Source organism: Diadema antillarum, unplaced genomic scaffold (genome assembly GCF_040938485.1).
Source record: "Diadema antillarum isolate AM-2024a unplaced genomic scaffold, OU_Dant_1.0 seq00000649_RagTag, whole genome shotgun sequence".
Taxonomy (NCBI): Eukaryota; Metazoa; Echinodermata; class Echinoidea; order Diadematoida; family Diadematidae; genus Diadema; species Diadema antillarum.
Genome location: NW_027271563.1, coordinates 581,590 through 596,793, shown reverse-complemented (window position 1 = coordinate 596,793; position 15,204 = coordinate 581,590). Strand labels below are relative to the sequence as shown.

Below are 15,204 nucleotides of genomic sequence, written 5' to 3'. Positions count from 1 at the left end.
TGGCCGGAGGCATTATGTTTTCGGGTCGTCCGTCCGTCCGTCCGTCCGTCCGTACGTCCCGTTTTGTTTTTGTCGATATCTCAAGAACCGTGTGGTGGTTTTACATCAAACTTGGTATGAGGGTATATCCTTTGGGGATAATACTTTGTGTGGATTTTAGGATCACAGGGTCAAAGGTCAAAGGTCACAGGTTATTTTGTGAAAAAAATTTTGAAATTTCATGTTTTTCTCCATATCTCGCAAATGGTTCAAGGTATCTTCATGGAACTTAGTATATATGCTTGTACCGATGGGCAGTGATTATCTAGGGAAGTTGGGGGGTCATGGGTCAAAGGTCAGGGGGTCAAAGGTCAAGGTCAACTCCTCAAAATATCACTACTTTCCTTAAAATGCAATATGCCTGAAGGTTTTTTTTTTAAAAACTTGATGTATGGCATGTATTACCCAATATATATTTTTGGGGAAGTTTCTTGCCAAAAGGTCAAAGTTCAAAAGGTAAAAGGTCAAGTGAAAGTGCTAAATTGCACTTTTTCCTCCATATCTCGAAAGTAACTCAAGGTATCATCATGAAACTTACATATTTATGCATGTTCAACCTAACAGTGATTCTCTTTGGAACTGTGAGGTCAAAGGTCAAAGGCCAGGTTTAGATAATGCTATTTTCCCATTTGATACTGAAATTATACTTTTTCTCAATACCTTGAAAATTACTCAATGCATAAACTTATAAAAGGGTCAAAAGTCAAGTAAAAATCATCAGTTCCCCAAATACCTGCACTCTGACATTTTAATCATTCATCCAATTGAACCTAGTTCTAGGAAATTGAACATTCAGCACATTTGTGTCAAACCTGTCATTTTAATATTTTGCCAATTGTGTGAAACTGTCATCACACATTGTCAAGACATTGTACTATAGACCTATTAGGAGAACCATGCATTATGGCGGAGGCATATCAGTAGCCGTAGCGATATATCTAGTTTAAGTTTTGTTTTTAAGTGTAAACATTTTGTTGTTGTTTTTAATATGAAACTAGATACATGCAAATTGTGTCCGCAACAAGTATTTGTCAGGGAAGGACTTTCCTGACGAATATTGAATGTACAACTGCTGGGTGTATAAACTTGCCAGTATGCAGTTATTGTTGTATTTGTGAAATGGCTGTAAATCATCTCTGATGCAAATCATGCATAGGAAAGACCTGCAATCAGTTTGTATTGAAAAAAAAAAAAAAAAACAAACAAAGACAGTAAGAGTTTATCAAATGTATGGAAATAAGTCAGTTTGGAGTAGGCTCACATGCATGTGGGTACAAATGATCTGTTGTTTTTCTTAGTTGGTTAGGCACTTCACTCGTTTCAAAGTGACATAATGCGTAGGCTTGGCCGATATAACAATTGATGGAATTCATCAATCATGTTCAAACAAAGGATGAACTTGCATAGACTAGGTGACCAGAGTGGTCCATTAGTTAACACTAGGGAAAGCATCCAAGTCATTATTTTGCATTGAATGTATTAACAATCTCTTTCTATTGATATTGCCAAATACCACTTTTGCTGTCAAGTGGTTGCGCTGTCAAACACCATTTATTTATAAGGATTACATGAATAATCATTACATCCTGGATGGTTATCTCAGTGAATTAAAAAACCAACATGCCTTGTTGGTACAACAGACCTTTTCCTACGTATGTGCAAGGTGGAACCCCGAACTGGCTTATCACGTAGGTTGGTTCCGCAAACCTGTATTCGCATGATATTGAGTATTAAATAGTTTGGTGCTTTCAAAAGCAACTTTGTGTCTGGCATGCAGTCTCTCTCACCATAATTGTAACAAAGTAGAATCAAGTTGCACATGAAGTTTCAGTCAAAGCTATGATTAAAAAAAAAGCCAAATATCACTCCTATCAAAATAAATGAATTAGTAAAGCATGGACCTTTAATCCAAGCATTTGACTCAGTTGTTTAATGTTAATAATGAGTACGTAGCATGTGTATTTTGTTCACTGCATCACTGTTTAATGACGTATGATAACAGACATGGAGACAGCATATTTGGTTGTACTAACATGTGCCCCAAAGTCTCGTAAATATGCATTCAAGTTTAAAAAAAAAAAGAAAGATCTGTCCACACTGAAATTACTGCATTAAGCAATAAGCACTACAATTTTTTTTTTTCATTTCATGTAGAAAAAATATGCAGTGAGGTCAAGTATCAAGCAAAGATCTATTGGAAGAAATGATACTTAAAGGTGCATAGTCCCGGTAGTGTAGAGGGCGCTGTTGATGATACTGCCGATCACCATTAGCATTGATACAAAGATTACCGAAGTTGAGCTGTCATCAAGAGTAAAGTGCGTAGGTGTTGCTAAGTACCAGGTTGCGTGCTTATGTGCTTGTTATTATGACATCACAAAAGAAGTTTGCTAAAGCTGTCATCCCCATCAGCTGAATCATGAGCCGAACTGTGATAGGACCACTGACTACAGTGGATCGGACTTCTTCCGACTTGGGGAAGTGGGCCAAAGCGTAAGCGCTAAAGAGGAGTCAATAGCGTAGGTCTCTATAGGAAACTTGCGCCGTGCGCCCACGTACGCATTTGACTAAAACACCGGGACCATGCACCTTTAACACTGATATATTTTCTGTCAAAAGTAAAAATTAGGTTTGTCCCTCTCTCTCTCTTACCAGGCACCTGTTACTCAGACCTTTCACCCAAGAACGCTTGTGATGTTACTATTTATCAGATTTATTTTTTCGTTTGTTGAAGTCAATAGCAGAATCATACTCACCCGAGTTTAAAGTGCTAACCAGAGTTTTTCTCATGTAAAAAGGTTTTATGCAACATGAGATACAGTAGATTTGTTTTATATGATAATTGTTAAAATTGTCTTTCCCAGGAGGGCAACCTGTGGAATGGAATGGCTTTGTTCTGGACGATAGACAAGTTTAATCCAAATTGTACGATTAAGAAACAGTAAATTTTTCAAAAGCAGGATGTTTTCAATGTGAGATGCACAAGGTGACATACTGGATGCTGTGTCCACCATACATTTCATGATCATTTCATTTTCACAAAAATGTAAAAGTCAACCGATATTTGTGAAAGTTAACAACATGCTAAAAGTAGCACAAATGCAATATATACCCAACACAGAATATCATTACCTGTATTGCTTCTTGTAAAGGGATAACACTTTTCTCTCATGCTGTCAATGGAGTTCTCAATAGCAAACTTAACCACTACATTGTACCGTAATTGTCTCACTAGTCCAAATTTGTTTAGATATGTTTGCAGAATGTATGAGGCAGATGGGATTTCAGTATCTTCTCTATTTTTGTACCTACAAACAAGAGCTGCAACTTTAGTATTGTAATGTTCTTTGTGCTAGTCACAGATGATGACATTATAAAATGGGCTTTAGAATCTCTGCAATCTGATTGGTCAATTATCATGCATTGATTTTTACTGATCCTCACTGAGCCATGCGTCCGGTAAAACCCGAACGCATGGCTCAAGTCTTGCATAGTGTAGTAGGTGTACCGGATGCATGATGGGGTTCATGGTTGTATGTCATGAGTTTACGGGCCCATTTTATGAAACAAATGATGCACAGGCCTATTTCGTGGATCAGTGAGAATTGGATGCTCTCGCTTAACTTTGGAACAGTCTAAAACCCACTCGCTGTGCTCGTGGGTTTAAACAGTCCAAAGTTAAACTCGCGCATCCAATTCTCACCGATCCACTCTGTCCTGTGCATCATTTGTACATTGAGACATTGCAAATGTTCTTAGGAATACTTCAAAATGCATATGGTTTTAATTCTGACATATCATCCGATTAGTACTACATTATGGTATGTCTTCGCGCACAAATGTCCAATGTCAAAGGTAATATATTTGAATATGTATTTTTAGCAGGCTATGGTATTTGATTATGAACGTGTATACTGACGTGATAGCTTCATTCATATTTGCACTGGAAGCTGTGAATTTCCACGCTGCTTGCATGCTATGTACAGCGTAGTCTGAGAGTGGTGAATCAGTAGTGCACTGTGTGCATTTAATGAAATCAACTTTGAATAAAAGTTAATCGAAATTGTATACATCAAAAGTTATTATACCCCCACCCACACATAGTGTGTAGGGGGGGTATATAGGAATCATCCTGAGGTCGGGTGGCCGGTCGGTCGGTCGGTCGGTCGGTCGGTCGGTCGGTCGGGCGGGCGGTCGGGCGGTTGGGCGGTCGGTCCGTTGCAAAATCTTGTGGGTCGAACTCCTCTCTCATTTTTTGAGCAATTGACCCCAAATTTGGCATGTGTGACCGCTATCAAAGGTAGATGTGCAAGACACCTTTTTCATTAGTATCGCATAATGCGTTGCCATGGAAACGGCATATTTTCGTAAAAACTTGTGGATCGAACTACTCTCTCATTTTTTGAGCAATTATCCCCAAATTTAGCATGTGTGACTGCTATCAAAGGGAGATGTGCAAGACACCTTTTTCGTTAGTATTGCATAATGAGTTGCCATGGCAACGGCAAATTTTTTAAAAATCTAGCAAAATGTTGTGGATCGAACTCCTCTCTCATTTTTTGAACAATTGACCCCAAATTTGGCATGTGTGACTGCTATTAAAGGTAGATGTGCAAGACACCTTTTTTTATTAGTATCGCATCATGCGTTGCCATGGCAACGGCATATTTTCATAAAAACTTGTGGATCGAACAACTTTCTCATTTTTTGAGCAATCAACTTCAAATTTGGCATGTGTGACCGCTATCACAGGCAGATGTGCAAGAGACCTTTTTCGTGATTATTTCATAATGCGTTGCCATGGCAACGGAAGATTTTCATATAAATCTTACAAAATGTTGTGGATTGCTCTAAGCTCTTAGTTTTGTAGCAATTCAGTTTGAATTTGGGATATGCGATCAATGTAATGTATGTTTGTGCAAAACACATTTGATGTGTGTGGTGATGAATCTGTTGCCATGGCAACAGATTTTTTTTTTTACCAATCATACAAAATGTGTGGATTAGCCTAACTCCTTCAGTTTTCAAGCATTTGGCATAAAAATTGGCACATGTGACCACTATTGTATGTAGATGTGCATACTTACTACTTCGTCATTTTTTTTCAATGTGTTGCCATGGTAACAGCATAGTTTGAATGAAAGTCATACGAAAATATTGTGGATGAAGTTAACTCCCTCAGTCTGAGAGCATTTGACTTGAAATTTGGCACACATGATCACTATAGTATATAGATGTGCAAACTTAATCTTTCGTCAGTGATGAACAATGTGTTGCCATGGTAACAGCTTTTTTTAACCAAAAAACATACGAAAATATTGTGGATTCAGCTAACTTTCTTTAGTCTTCAAGCGTTTAGCTAGAAATTTGGCACACATTACCACTGTGGTACGTAGATGTGCAAAGGTAATCTTTCGTCAGTGGCGATCAATGCGTTGCCATGGTAACGGCATATTTTGAATGAAAATCATACAAAAATATCGTGGATTCAGTTAAATCCCTCACTCTTTGAGCATTTGGCTTGAAATTTGGCACATGCAACCACTATAGCATATAGATGTGCAAACTCAATCTTTCGTCAGTGGTGAACAATAGGTTGCCATGGTAACAGCAGCTTTTCACTAAAATGCATACAAAAATGTTGTGAATTCAGGTAACTACCTCAGTCTTTGAGCATTAAGCTTGAAATTTGGCACATGTGACCACTATAGTACGTAGATTAGCATACATAGTCTTTGGTCATTGTTGATCAATGTGTTGCCATGGTAACAGTATATTTTGAATGAAAATCATGCAAGAATATTTTGGATTCAGTTAACTCCCTCAGTCTTTGAGCATTTGGCTTGAAATTTGGCACAGGTGACCATTGTAGCATATAGATGTTCAAACTAAATCTGTCATTATTGTTGAACAATGCGTTGCCATGGTAACAACATTTTTTTCACCAAAAAGCATGTGGATTCTGCCAACTCCCTCAGTCTTTGAGCATTTAGCTTGAAATTTGGCACACCTGACCACTATGGTATACGATGTGCAAACTTACCCTTTCATCATTGTTGATCATTGTGTTGCCATGGTAACAGCATAGTTTGAATGAAAATCAATATAAAAATATTGTGGATTCAGGTAACTCCCTCAGTCTTTGAGCATTTGGCTTGAAATTTGGTACATGCAACCATTGTAGTACAAAGATATGCAAACTTTGTATTTCATCATTGTTGAACAATGTGTTGCCATGGTAACAGTGCATTTTGAATGAAAATCATACAAACATTTCGATTAGATCCTAACTCTCTATGTTTAGAGCGTTTTGGCTTCATATTTGGCACGTGTTAACTCTACATTACCTAGATGTGCAAAAACTCTTTTGTCAGTGTTGAAAATGTGTTGCCATGGTAACAGTATATTTTGAATGAAAATGATACACTAATATTGTGAATTCAACTAAGCCCCTCATCCTGTTAGCATTTGGCTTGAAATTTGGCACATGTGATGGCTATGATATATAGTTGTGCAAAACCTCATTTTTTTTCTTAATATCCAACATTGTGTTGCGCCATGGTTATACAATTTTTAATAAAAACCATAGAAATCGTCAGTTTATTAAATCTTACTCACTCAGTTTTTGAGCACTTGACTTGAGATGTGGGACATTTGACTAACAGTGAGCAATATGTTTATTTACTGTTGGACAGTGTATTGCCTTGGTAATTTTTTTTTTCATTAAAAAGTTTTAAAAAAATCCTAGTTGAGCTAATTTCCTCAGTTGTGGGTGGGGGTATATTAATCACAATGAGTGATAGTTCTAGTTTAATATGCCAAGTATAATGTGTATATCTTTAGAAGTTAGACATTTCCGTGGCAATCATTTGGTATATGGATGGCTAGAATTGTATGCTCTTTTGATTAATGAAATAAATTGGAAATCTATTACACCCTTTAAAATGATCTGTATAGTACCTTTCTACTTCCCTCTTTTTATTCATTTACTCTTTTACTATTCTTGTAGGCATGTCAAAAATATCAAAAAACGATTACAGAATTGTGTGAAGCAACCTTGCTACACATTGTAAGTGTATGTGATTCCATGAATGTCATATGCTTGAAATCAAAAGTAGACCTGTTGCAAAAGATAGTTGAAATATATCCCCTCCCTGTCTTCTCTATCTATCAATCTTTCTTTTTTTTTCTCTCTCTCTTTCTTCTTCTCTCTCTTTTTCTTGTTGAATCTCCAGAGCAAATGAGGTTATTAACGGATAGTATGTGTTTTGACGAAAAGAGTGTATTCCTGGGATGATACATGCATGACTACATAGTCACTCCCCTCCCCCCCCCCCCCCCCCACACACACACATACTTGGGTGTTCATGTTAGATCTGAGCAGTCAAAACAAAAGATACAACACGAAACAATGCAGTTTTCTTGAGATTGTTAAAGTTTCTTAAGCTCTTTATTTTGTCCCTCAAAATTCTTCTCTCATATCAAAGTAATGTCTAATCCTCAAGCACACAAAATGTCAACAGTTTCACTCATTTCTGCCTCATAAATGACTCTAAGCAAAGATTTTAAAAATGTATTGCTTTGCTAACAAATTTTCAAATTCCTGCGCAGTCAGAAGCGTTCTACAGGTTTCATGTACTGAAACATGCAATTCATGGACAGGAGACAATAAATAATTTCTTTCTGCCTTTAGTTACAACATAGTTTTCACACACAAAGTTGGTCTTTTTAATTACCTGGTAGTCAAACACAGAAAATCGAGTTTGTTGTAGCTTCCAATGTCAGCAAAATTTGATGCTACTGGGAAGACGAGATGTCAATCACAAAGAGATTACAAGGCGATTGATTATGTACTGGTAGTTAAGTCAAAAATTTTAGGCAAATCACAGCTAAAATTTTGGTCCAGAATAATTACAAAGTACTACCAAGTGAGCCACTGTTACTGATATAAAAGCTGGCTTCTTGGTAAACATTTGTGATATTGAATATTTATATCTTAATGGATCTTTCATGTGGATTCTTCAGAAATAAACATGGTTTTAGTGAGAGTAATCCATATCAAGACACAGACCTTATAAAAATACAATTGTAGTTTCAAAAGTCAGTGTAATCTTAAATTTAGTAGTAAAGTAAAGTGAAGTAGCTATATGTGATATTGCTCAAGAAAATCAAGGTGTGAAATTATCATCAGTCAAATATTCAGAGGTCAGAGGTGAGTCAGACAATGGAGCTACTCTCTTGTAGCACCATGGTCAGACTGCCTGAACTTGATGATGACTAACACAATTTAGAAATATTGCTAAAAACGATGTGACAATAGTCCATCAAGGTCACAAGAGAAAAGGTGCTGGAATGGGTAGATTAAAACAACACATCACTGCATTGCTGTAATAAGGAGAATCAATAACTTTGCAATGGAAAAACTATCCCACTTTCACCGTACTTGATAATAATTGTCACAAACTATAAAATCTAAAATATATGCCAATATCAGAAATGTAAGAATATTACACAAAAAGGTAAACCTAAAATAGCACAACAAAACAAGAACCCAAAACAAATATTGCTTTGACTTAGACATGAATTGCGCGTAAATTTGTCACTGAGAAACGGACGAGACTAAGAAAAAACCTTTATTTCTAAGACACTGATTCTATAAGGTACTCCGTACACAAGTCCTGATCATTCTTGGAATGTTCACAAGAGCATAATATAGCATCAAAACACAGTCATGCAAGATGGACGAGAATGATGAAAAAAAAAATGTGAATTAGCACATCAAGAACAGTCAGATTGATAGTACTCATTCTCACTTGTTGGACACATCAGCATTTGAAATGAATCAACACATATACACATGACTGAACAAAGACTAAACTTGTGCATGGACATTTAAAGGTCACTGGTACAAAAAATGTGATGTGTTTCAACCTCTGCTTTTCATACTCTGCACACTTTCTTCACAATGCAAAATTACATGTAATTTAAAGACAAGGAAGAAATCTTTGACACAAATACTAGCAACTAATGAATACCCAATGCAGTGACTTGTGACTAACACATGTACGGTTGTAACTAAAAAAAACCAAGCAGCATTTGTATAGCAAAGACTGTCGATGGTGACTCTAGAAAAGTACTCAAGCTGTGAGATTAGCCATACGTTCATATTGGCAGCTTAGACAGAATTTTCATGAAAAAAAATACACAAAGGATGTATTCTTCATGGCATACTGGAGTAAATTATGTGCATAATGCAACTTTGGAAAATTTTACACAATCTGGTGGTCATGTAATTTCACAAGCACATAAAGAATGCCAGAATATTACATATTTTGTTACATGGAAGATCAAATTGTCATTAGAGAGTCATTGTCATCATTTATAAAATTCAAATTTACATTAGAAGACCACATGCAGACTTTCAGAGGTAGGGTTCACTATGGAAGCATCACTCTGCTGGACAATCACAGAATATATTGTCATATTTGTTTGGTAAAGAACCTGTGAAATTAAACATTTGGGAATGGAAATAATTGCAAGGGACACAAATAGTTCCAGCTGATCAAATGGTGGAGAGTCAAACCACCAGTCACAAGAGACTACTGCAATGTAAAGCCAGAGCTATAACTTTCTTTTACATGTATCTGTTGATAAATAATATAGCCTTAAAAATGCATCGGTATAAAAACTGATTATCCCAACAATCCCTATCATAAATGTTTGAAGTTACTCTTCTAAAAGGACTACATCAACATTGTCGTGGGCCCCTTGTAGTAGTAACTCTCCCTCGTAAGTAATCTTCTTCTTTCTCTTTGCCGCCTTCAGAGTACCGACGAGAGCCTCGAAGAGGTTCGCACATCTGTCATCCGCGAAGAGCACTCCAAACTTTACGGTAATCTTCCCATCAGGACCTGCAGAGGATTAATGTGTTAAAAGCATGATCACTCTTCATTAAAAACATAATCATGATGCACATTACCATTTACCCCTAAAAAGACTGGCCCATTTTGGAGGCTAAAACAAACAAACAAACAAACAAACAAAAAACCTGGGTAGGGTTGTAAAGAGCCTCCTAGAGACGATCTTGGCTGTTGATCATGGATGATCACAACTAAATTTGGCATGTATATTTGTTATTATGTTCTCAACAAGTACTAGTACGTTTGGTAATTGTGTGTCCAATCCCACACTGTATACTTTGGATACACACACACACTTAAACACAACACACAAATGTTAATGTGAACTGCTAATGCTAGCCATACAGTTCTTTTCATGTTTAGTTTTGATTGCTAACGTGATATAGTTTCTTTCATCTAATTAAAAAGAGAGAAATGTAAACAGTTTTCAACACAAACAACTAAACTATGATCATACATACAATATACGTGCAGATGTAGAGTAGTCTTGAAGCCAAACCTTCCAGGTTTTTATACTGGTTTTCACTGTAATAATTTGACCGAAAAGAGTTTAGCATATTGAAGTCAATACAGGCGACTCCTGTTATAACAAAGTCATCAGGACCAGCAGTTTTATTTCATTAAATCAACATTTTGATACAGCCAGAGTGAAATATACAAAGACATGTAGATGATAATTTGGGGATGTGAATTTTCACTTCGTTGTAACAATAATTTCGTTTTAACCCTGTTTGTTATAACGGGAGTGCAATGTTTTGATTTCTGTTTCATTAACGGTAAGTGGTGACAACTGACAGCAAATCCTTCCACTTTCATCCCAGAGAAAATGATTGACTGGAAGTTAACATCCCATGTAGTGTTCAAGGATACATTATGCTAAGTACCACTTACAAAATGTGATTTTAAATGAAGTGCGATCATCTCAGTTTTTACTTGCCAATACTGGCAGTTTACTCTATTCAGAACCACTATAAATCTGACAGTGCTGGGTGATAAATGAAGTTTTGTTAGATCATGATAGCCTACTTTACCTTGCAAGACTACATGTATGTCATTAATATTCTTATTATTCTTACTAAACTAACTTCTATTTAGCTCCAAAACTAGGCTGTCAAAATGAATTGTAGTTTCTCTGTCGAAACCAAATGACTTCCTGCAAGGTTTTGGTTTTGGAAAAATTCAATTATGTATGCAGGGCTGACATAAATGAAGATTAACGAGTTTGTACCATTTGTCAACTGATGTTGCAAATATAATAACTTACAACTGGTGTTAAAGCTGACACATGTAGGTCTACTTGGTTTTCACATTATTGTGAAAGAGGCCCAAGGATAAGTTATGATAAAAAGGCATGTCAAATTATCAATCAAGACTCTCCTGTGTTTCATATCCCAGACTTTACTAGAGACACAGTTGTGGCAAGTGAGAGCAAAACAAATTCTCATGTTTGTTGTGATGTCACAATGCCATGCCAATGGAAGAACAAAGTCTTCTTCTTCTTCTTCTTCTTCTTCTTGAAGGGGGGGGGGGGGGGGGGGGGGAGGGAGGATTCCCAATTTATGTGATTACACAATATATCACCACTACACGGGCAGTACAACAACTTTATTGTGATGGTAACTTCTGATTTTCAGTCTCACTATATGGGACATCCTCTTCTCTGGAGGGGAAAAAATGCTAACAAAACAGCTATGCTGCATATAAAAACCATCAACTTAGATATTAGCTGAAATAAGCGAGTAGATTTTATGGAAGAAAAATAATATTTAACTTTTTGTTTCTACACCTGTCAACAGCACGATGGACGAAGTGACTGTATTTGATCTTTGGCCAATTAGCCAATCTCAACCAATGTTATGGCCTCACGCATCTCGCACACACTTGAAGATTGCAATGAATCATGTCTTGGGAAGGATAAAAGTTTATCTATTGAGTTTGCAAATTTCCTGAGATTAGCCAATGAAAGAACTGTTCTTTGGATTTTATGAGTTCTGTTTCTAATAATTCTGTTTAGCATTATTCATCATTACAGGGGATTTCCTGTTGCAAACTCTTATGTTTAGGAGTTGCATCAGTCATTATTATGTGAATTATCCAGTAATACAATACAACCCAGAATATTCAAACATTGAGAAGTGTCAGTGTCAACAACAACAACAACAACCAGCTAATTTCTCCCACTCAACACCCCTCCCCTCCCCCCCCCCCCCCCAAAAAAAAAAAAAAAAAATTAAAAAAGACGAAAAACTGTCATTTAAACTTGTGAACACCTACTCGACAGACTTTGGAAGTTCTACATTACATTAATTACTTCTCATTTCTATTTGAGCAGCACACTTGTGTGAGAATCTTTGACATGGTCACTGGACTCACCTGGCTGGCCCAGTCTCTTTATTTCCTCTATGAGCAGACTTACTTCATGTTCCACATTCATGACTGTACAACCTGAGGATAAAACGACAAACAGAACATCTTCATTACACCATGAAGCACTACTTTGTTTATCTGTGTGTGAGCGTGTGTTCAATATTTCAAGGATCTCTCCAGAGGTTGAAATCAGTATGGAACAACTCTGTCATGCATCTGATCTCTAAGGCCCAAATTCAAAAAGGTAGTTCATGTGGACAGATGATGACACAAAGGTTGCCTCCTGTGCCTTCCTCCCGGAACAACGGCAAAGATTGCAAGCTGACCTGTAGTTCCTTACAGAATGGTCCTCGGTGTGGAAACTGAGTTTTTAATCCAAAGAATGCAGTGTTCTATATTTTGGATGTAGAAACCTTGAGGGATCTTACACACTAGGAGGTGCAGCCCTGACTACAGCAAAGGAGCAAAAAGACCTGGGGGTGACCACTCATACATGCCAATTTGAAGTTCCACCAACATGACGGTATATGTATAGTATGGCCAACAAAGTCCTCATAAGCATCAGGCGTACCCATCAATGTCACAACATGTCTACCATTACCAGACTGTACGAAGGATTAGTACGACCCCTCCTTGAGTATGGAAATGCAGTCTGGTCTCCCTGTTACACTTCGGACATCAAGGCAGTGGAGAGAGTGCAAGATAGAGCAACTAAGATGATGCCCTCTCTGAGATACCTGCCTTATACAGAAAGGCTTACGCTCCTGAACCTTCCATCCCTTGAGTACCGAAGGTGGAGAGGAGATGATCCAGGTGTCCAAGATCATCCATGAATATGACAGAATAGACCCTGATGACTTCTTTGTACCAGGGCAGATACAACTATAAGAGACCACAGACCCGTACAAACTTTCTAAGCTGAGATGTAAAACAAATTTAAGAAGGATACATTCATTCCTAGAGTAAAAGATGACCGAAATTCCCTGGCTAATAATGCGTAGTGGAAGCTCCATCTATTGATGCTTTCAAAACTACGCTGGATTGGCACTAGGAAGACCAATGATTCCTGTCTACCTACAATGTATTCCTAATAGGCAACTCTGTTCTCTGATCATGTGCAGTAACTACAAATTCTCCCTTTTTGGACTGGACAGGAAACTATACCCACCAACCAAGGTGAGATGATGATAGTGACAAATTGAAGAGGATGGAGTTGGAAGTCTGACTGCTGTCACACAGCAATCTTCCAGTATCTTTGGTAAAGGTAAAGATAAAGTACAACAAATACATTTTAATACATGCATGAAAACAAGCCTAAGTACTTGAAGGTGTACCCTGCACATACGTGTGCAAGCGTTACATTCATCATTACGCTCACAGATCTGTTAGTATTTTTGATCTGTCGAAATTTGGATAATTTGTGGACTAGATCCAAGCTATCTTCATAAATTCAAGCTTCTGTGTCTGGGTCAAGACCATGGGGAAATCCTGCAAGACATTGAAATATCTCATCGCATCCCAGGAGATATATAACAGACCAGGCAACCTGGAAAAAGGCCATGGAGCTACACCGTATGGAGGAAATGAAACACCTTAATCTACAGAGTGGTGAAAACGGATGATAAATCAAATGATATCGATCTTCTATGGACCATAACTTTCAATTTCGTAACTGTGAAGACACGCCTGACATTCCCCCTCCCCCGTACTAGTTTTGCCATCCCTTTCTACATCACCATACCCTTGCTAGCTTTTACATGAATGCACGCACTCACAGTCCCACATGCATTAGGCAAGTGGTGGGCTATCACTCAGTGCAATGCGAGTTGTGTGTGTGTGTGTTGGGCCTTTGGGGGGGGGGGTGGGGACATGTAAGGAAGTCTTACCGAGCTTTTGGACTGGGGACAATAACAACACTGCAACTGTTGAAGAAAGCAGGGCCAGGGATAACTGCGATCAGTCCAAACGCGAAACTGTGTGAAGGAGTGCCCCGGGCTCAGGGTTAGGCCAGGGATGACATTGCCTTTTTATCTACCTCATGAAATTATAGGCTCAACTCAGACAAGTTTAGTTTGCAGACTTCACAAACAGTCAACTATAAAAGTCAGAGATGACTACAACTAACGGTTAGGATCTAAGTTTACTACAGCTATGCAGTATGGCAATGCCCTGTTGCCATAGTACTGTGTAGTAGTTGGAATATAACCCGGCCCGGGGCGCTTCTTCACACAATTAATTATACTGTGGCAGTGTGGTAGGATGTGGGAGCCCTGTTGCAGTTAGAATATTACGAACATAGATGAATATGAGCACAATAGAAAGTGAGATATATTTACCACGTCTCCTTCATTATCAATATTATCAGTACGGATGATCGATGAGCCATTATCTTTACCGGCACTCTCGCTCGCTCCTCTCGCTCTATTGTACTATCAATAATCATTGACATTGAGGATCCCACCCCACCTACTTTCACGCGCCTCGCGCAGTTACTAAATAATACTAAAAAGTAAGTCAAACGATACATTGAATCATGACTTGACGTAGGAACATGTAACACTAACAGTATACTCACTTTTGCTGCGACTACCGAATAGGCATCAAAACAAGGGAAAGCGTTGACTTCAAACTGCTTGTTCGACTCTCAGTACTGCACAATTCAATCAAACGATCGACAAGACAGCGAAAGACACCCCTCTAGATACTGGTCTGCTATACGGTGTTTATGTACTAGTATGTGTGGCAGAAACCCGTGAGAGAATCCGCGTGTGTTGAACACTTCCGGGTTTTCTCTCAGCTGATCTCATTTGCTGGCTCCAAGTGAGTCATACATTGGAAGACATTGATATTACGTGACTAGCCTGTCAACTCCACAGAC

The 15,204-nt window shown here is 37.9% G+C and overlaps 1 protein-coding gene across 1 annotated transcript; it reads right to left on the bottom strand.

Moving 5' to 3' along the window:
- Nucleotides 1-7,456: 7,456 nt before the first annotated feature.
- Nucleotides 7,457-15,039, bottom strand: LOC139736488 (costars family protein ABRACL-like). The gene is made up of 3 exons (XM_071647239.1): nt 14,902-15,039; nt 12,333-12,404; nt 7,457-9,950 (listed from the first exon to the last, which is right to left on the bottom strand). The coding sequence occupies exons 2-3, from the start codon at nt 12,391-12,393 to the stop codon at nt 9,766-9,768; spliced, it is 246 nt and encodes an 81-aa protein (XP_071503340.1). The 5' UTR covers nt 12,394-12,404; nt 14,902-15,039; the 3' UTR covers nt 7,457-9,765.
- Nucleotides 15,040-15,204: the final 165 nt, after the last annotated feature.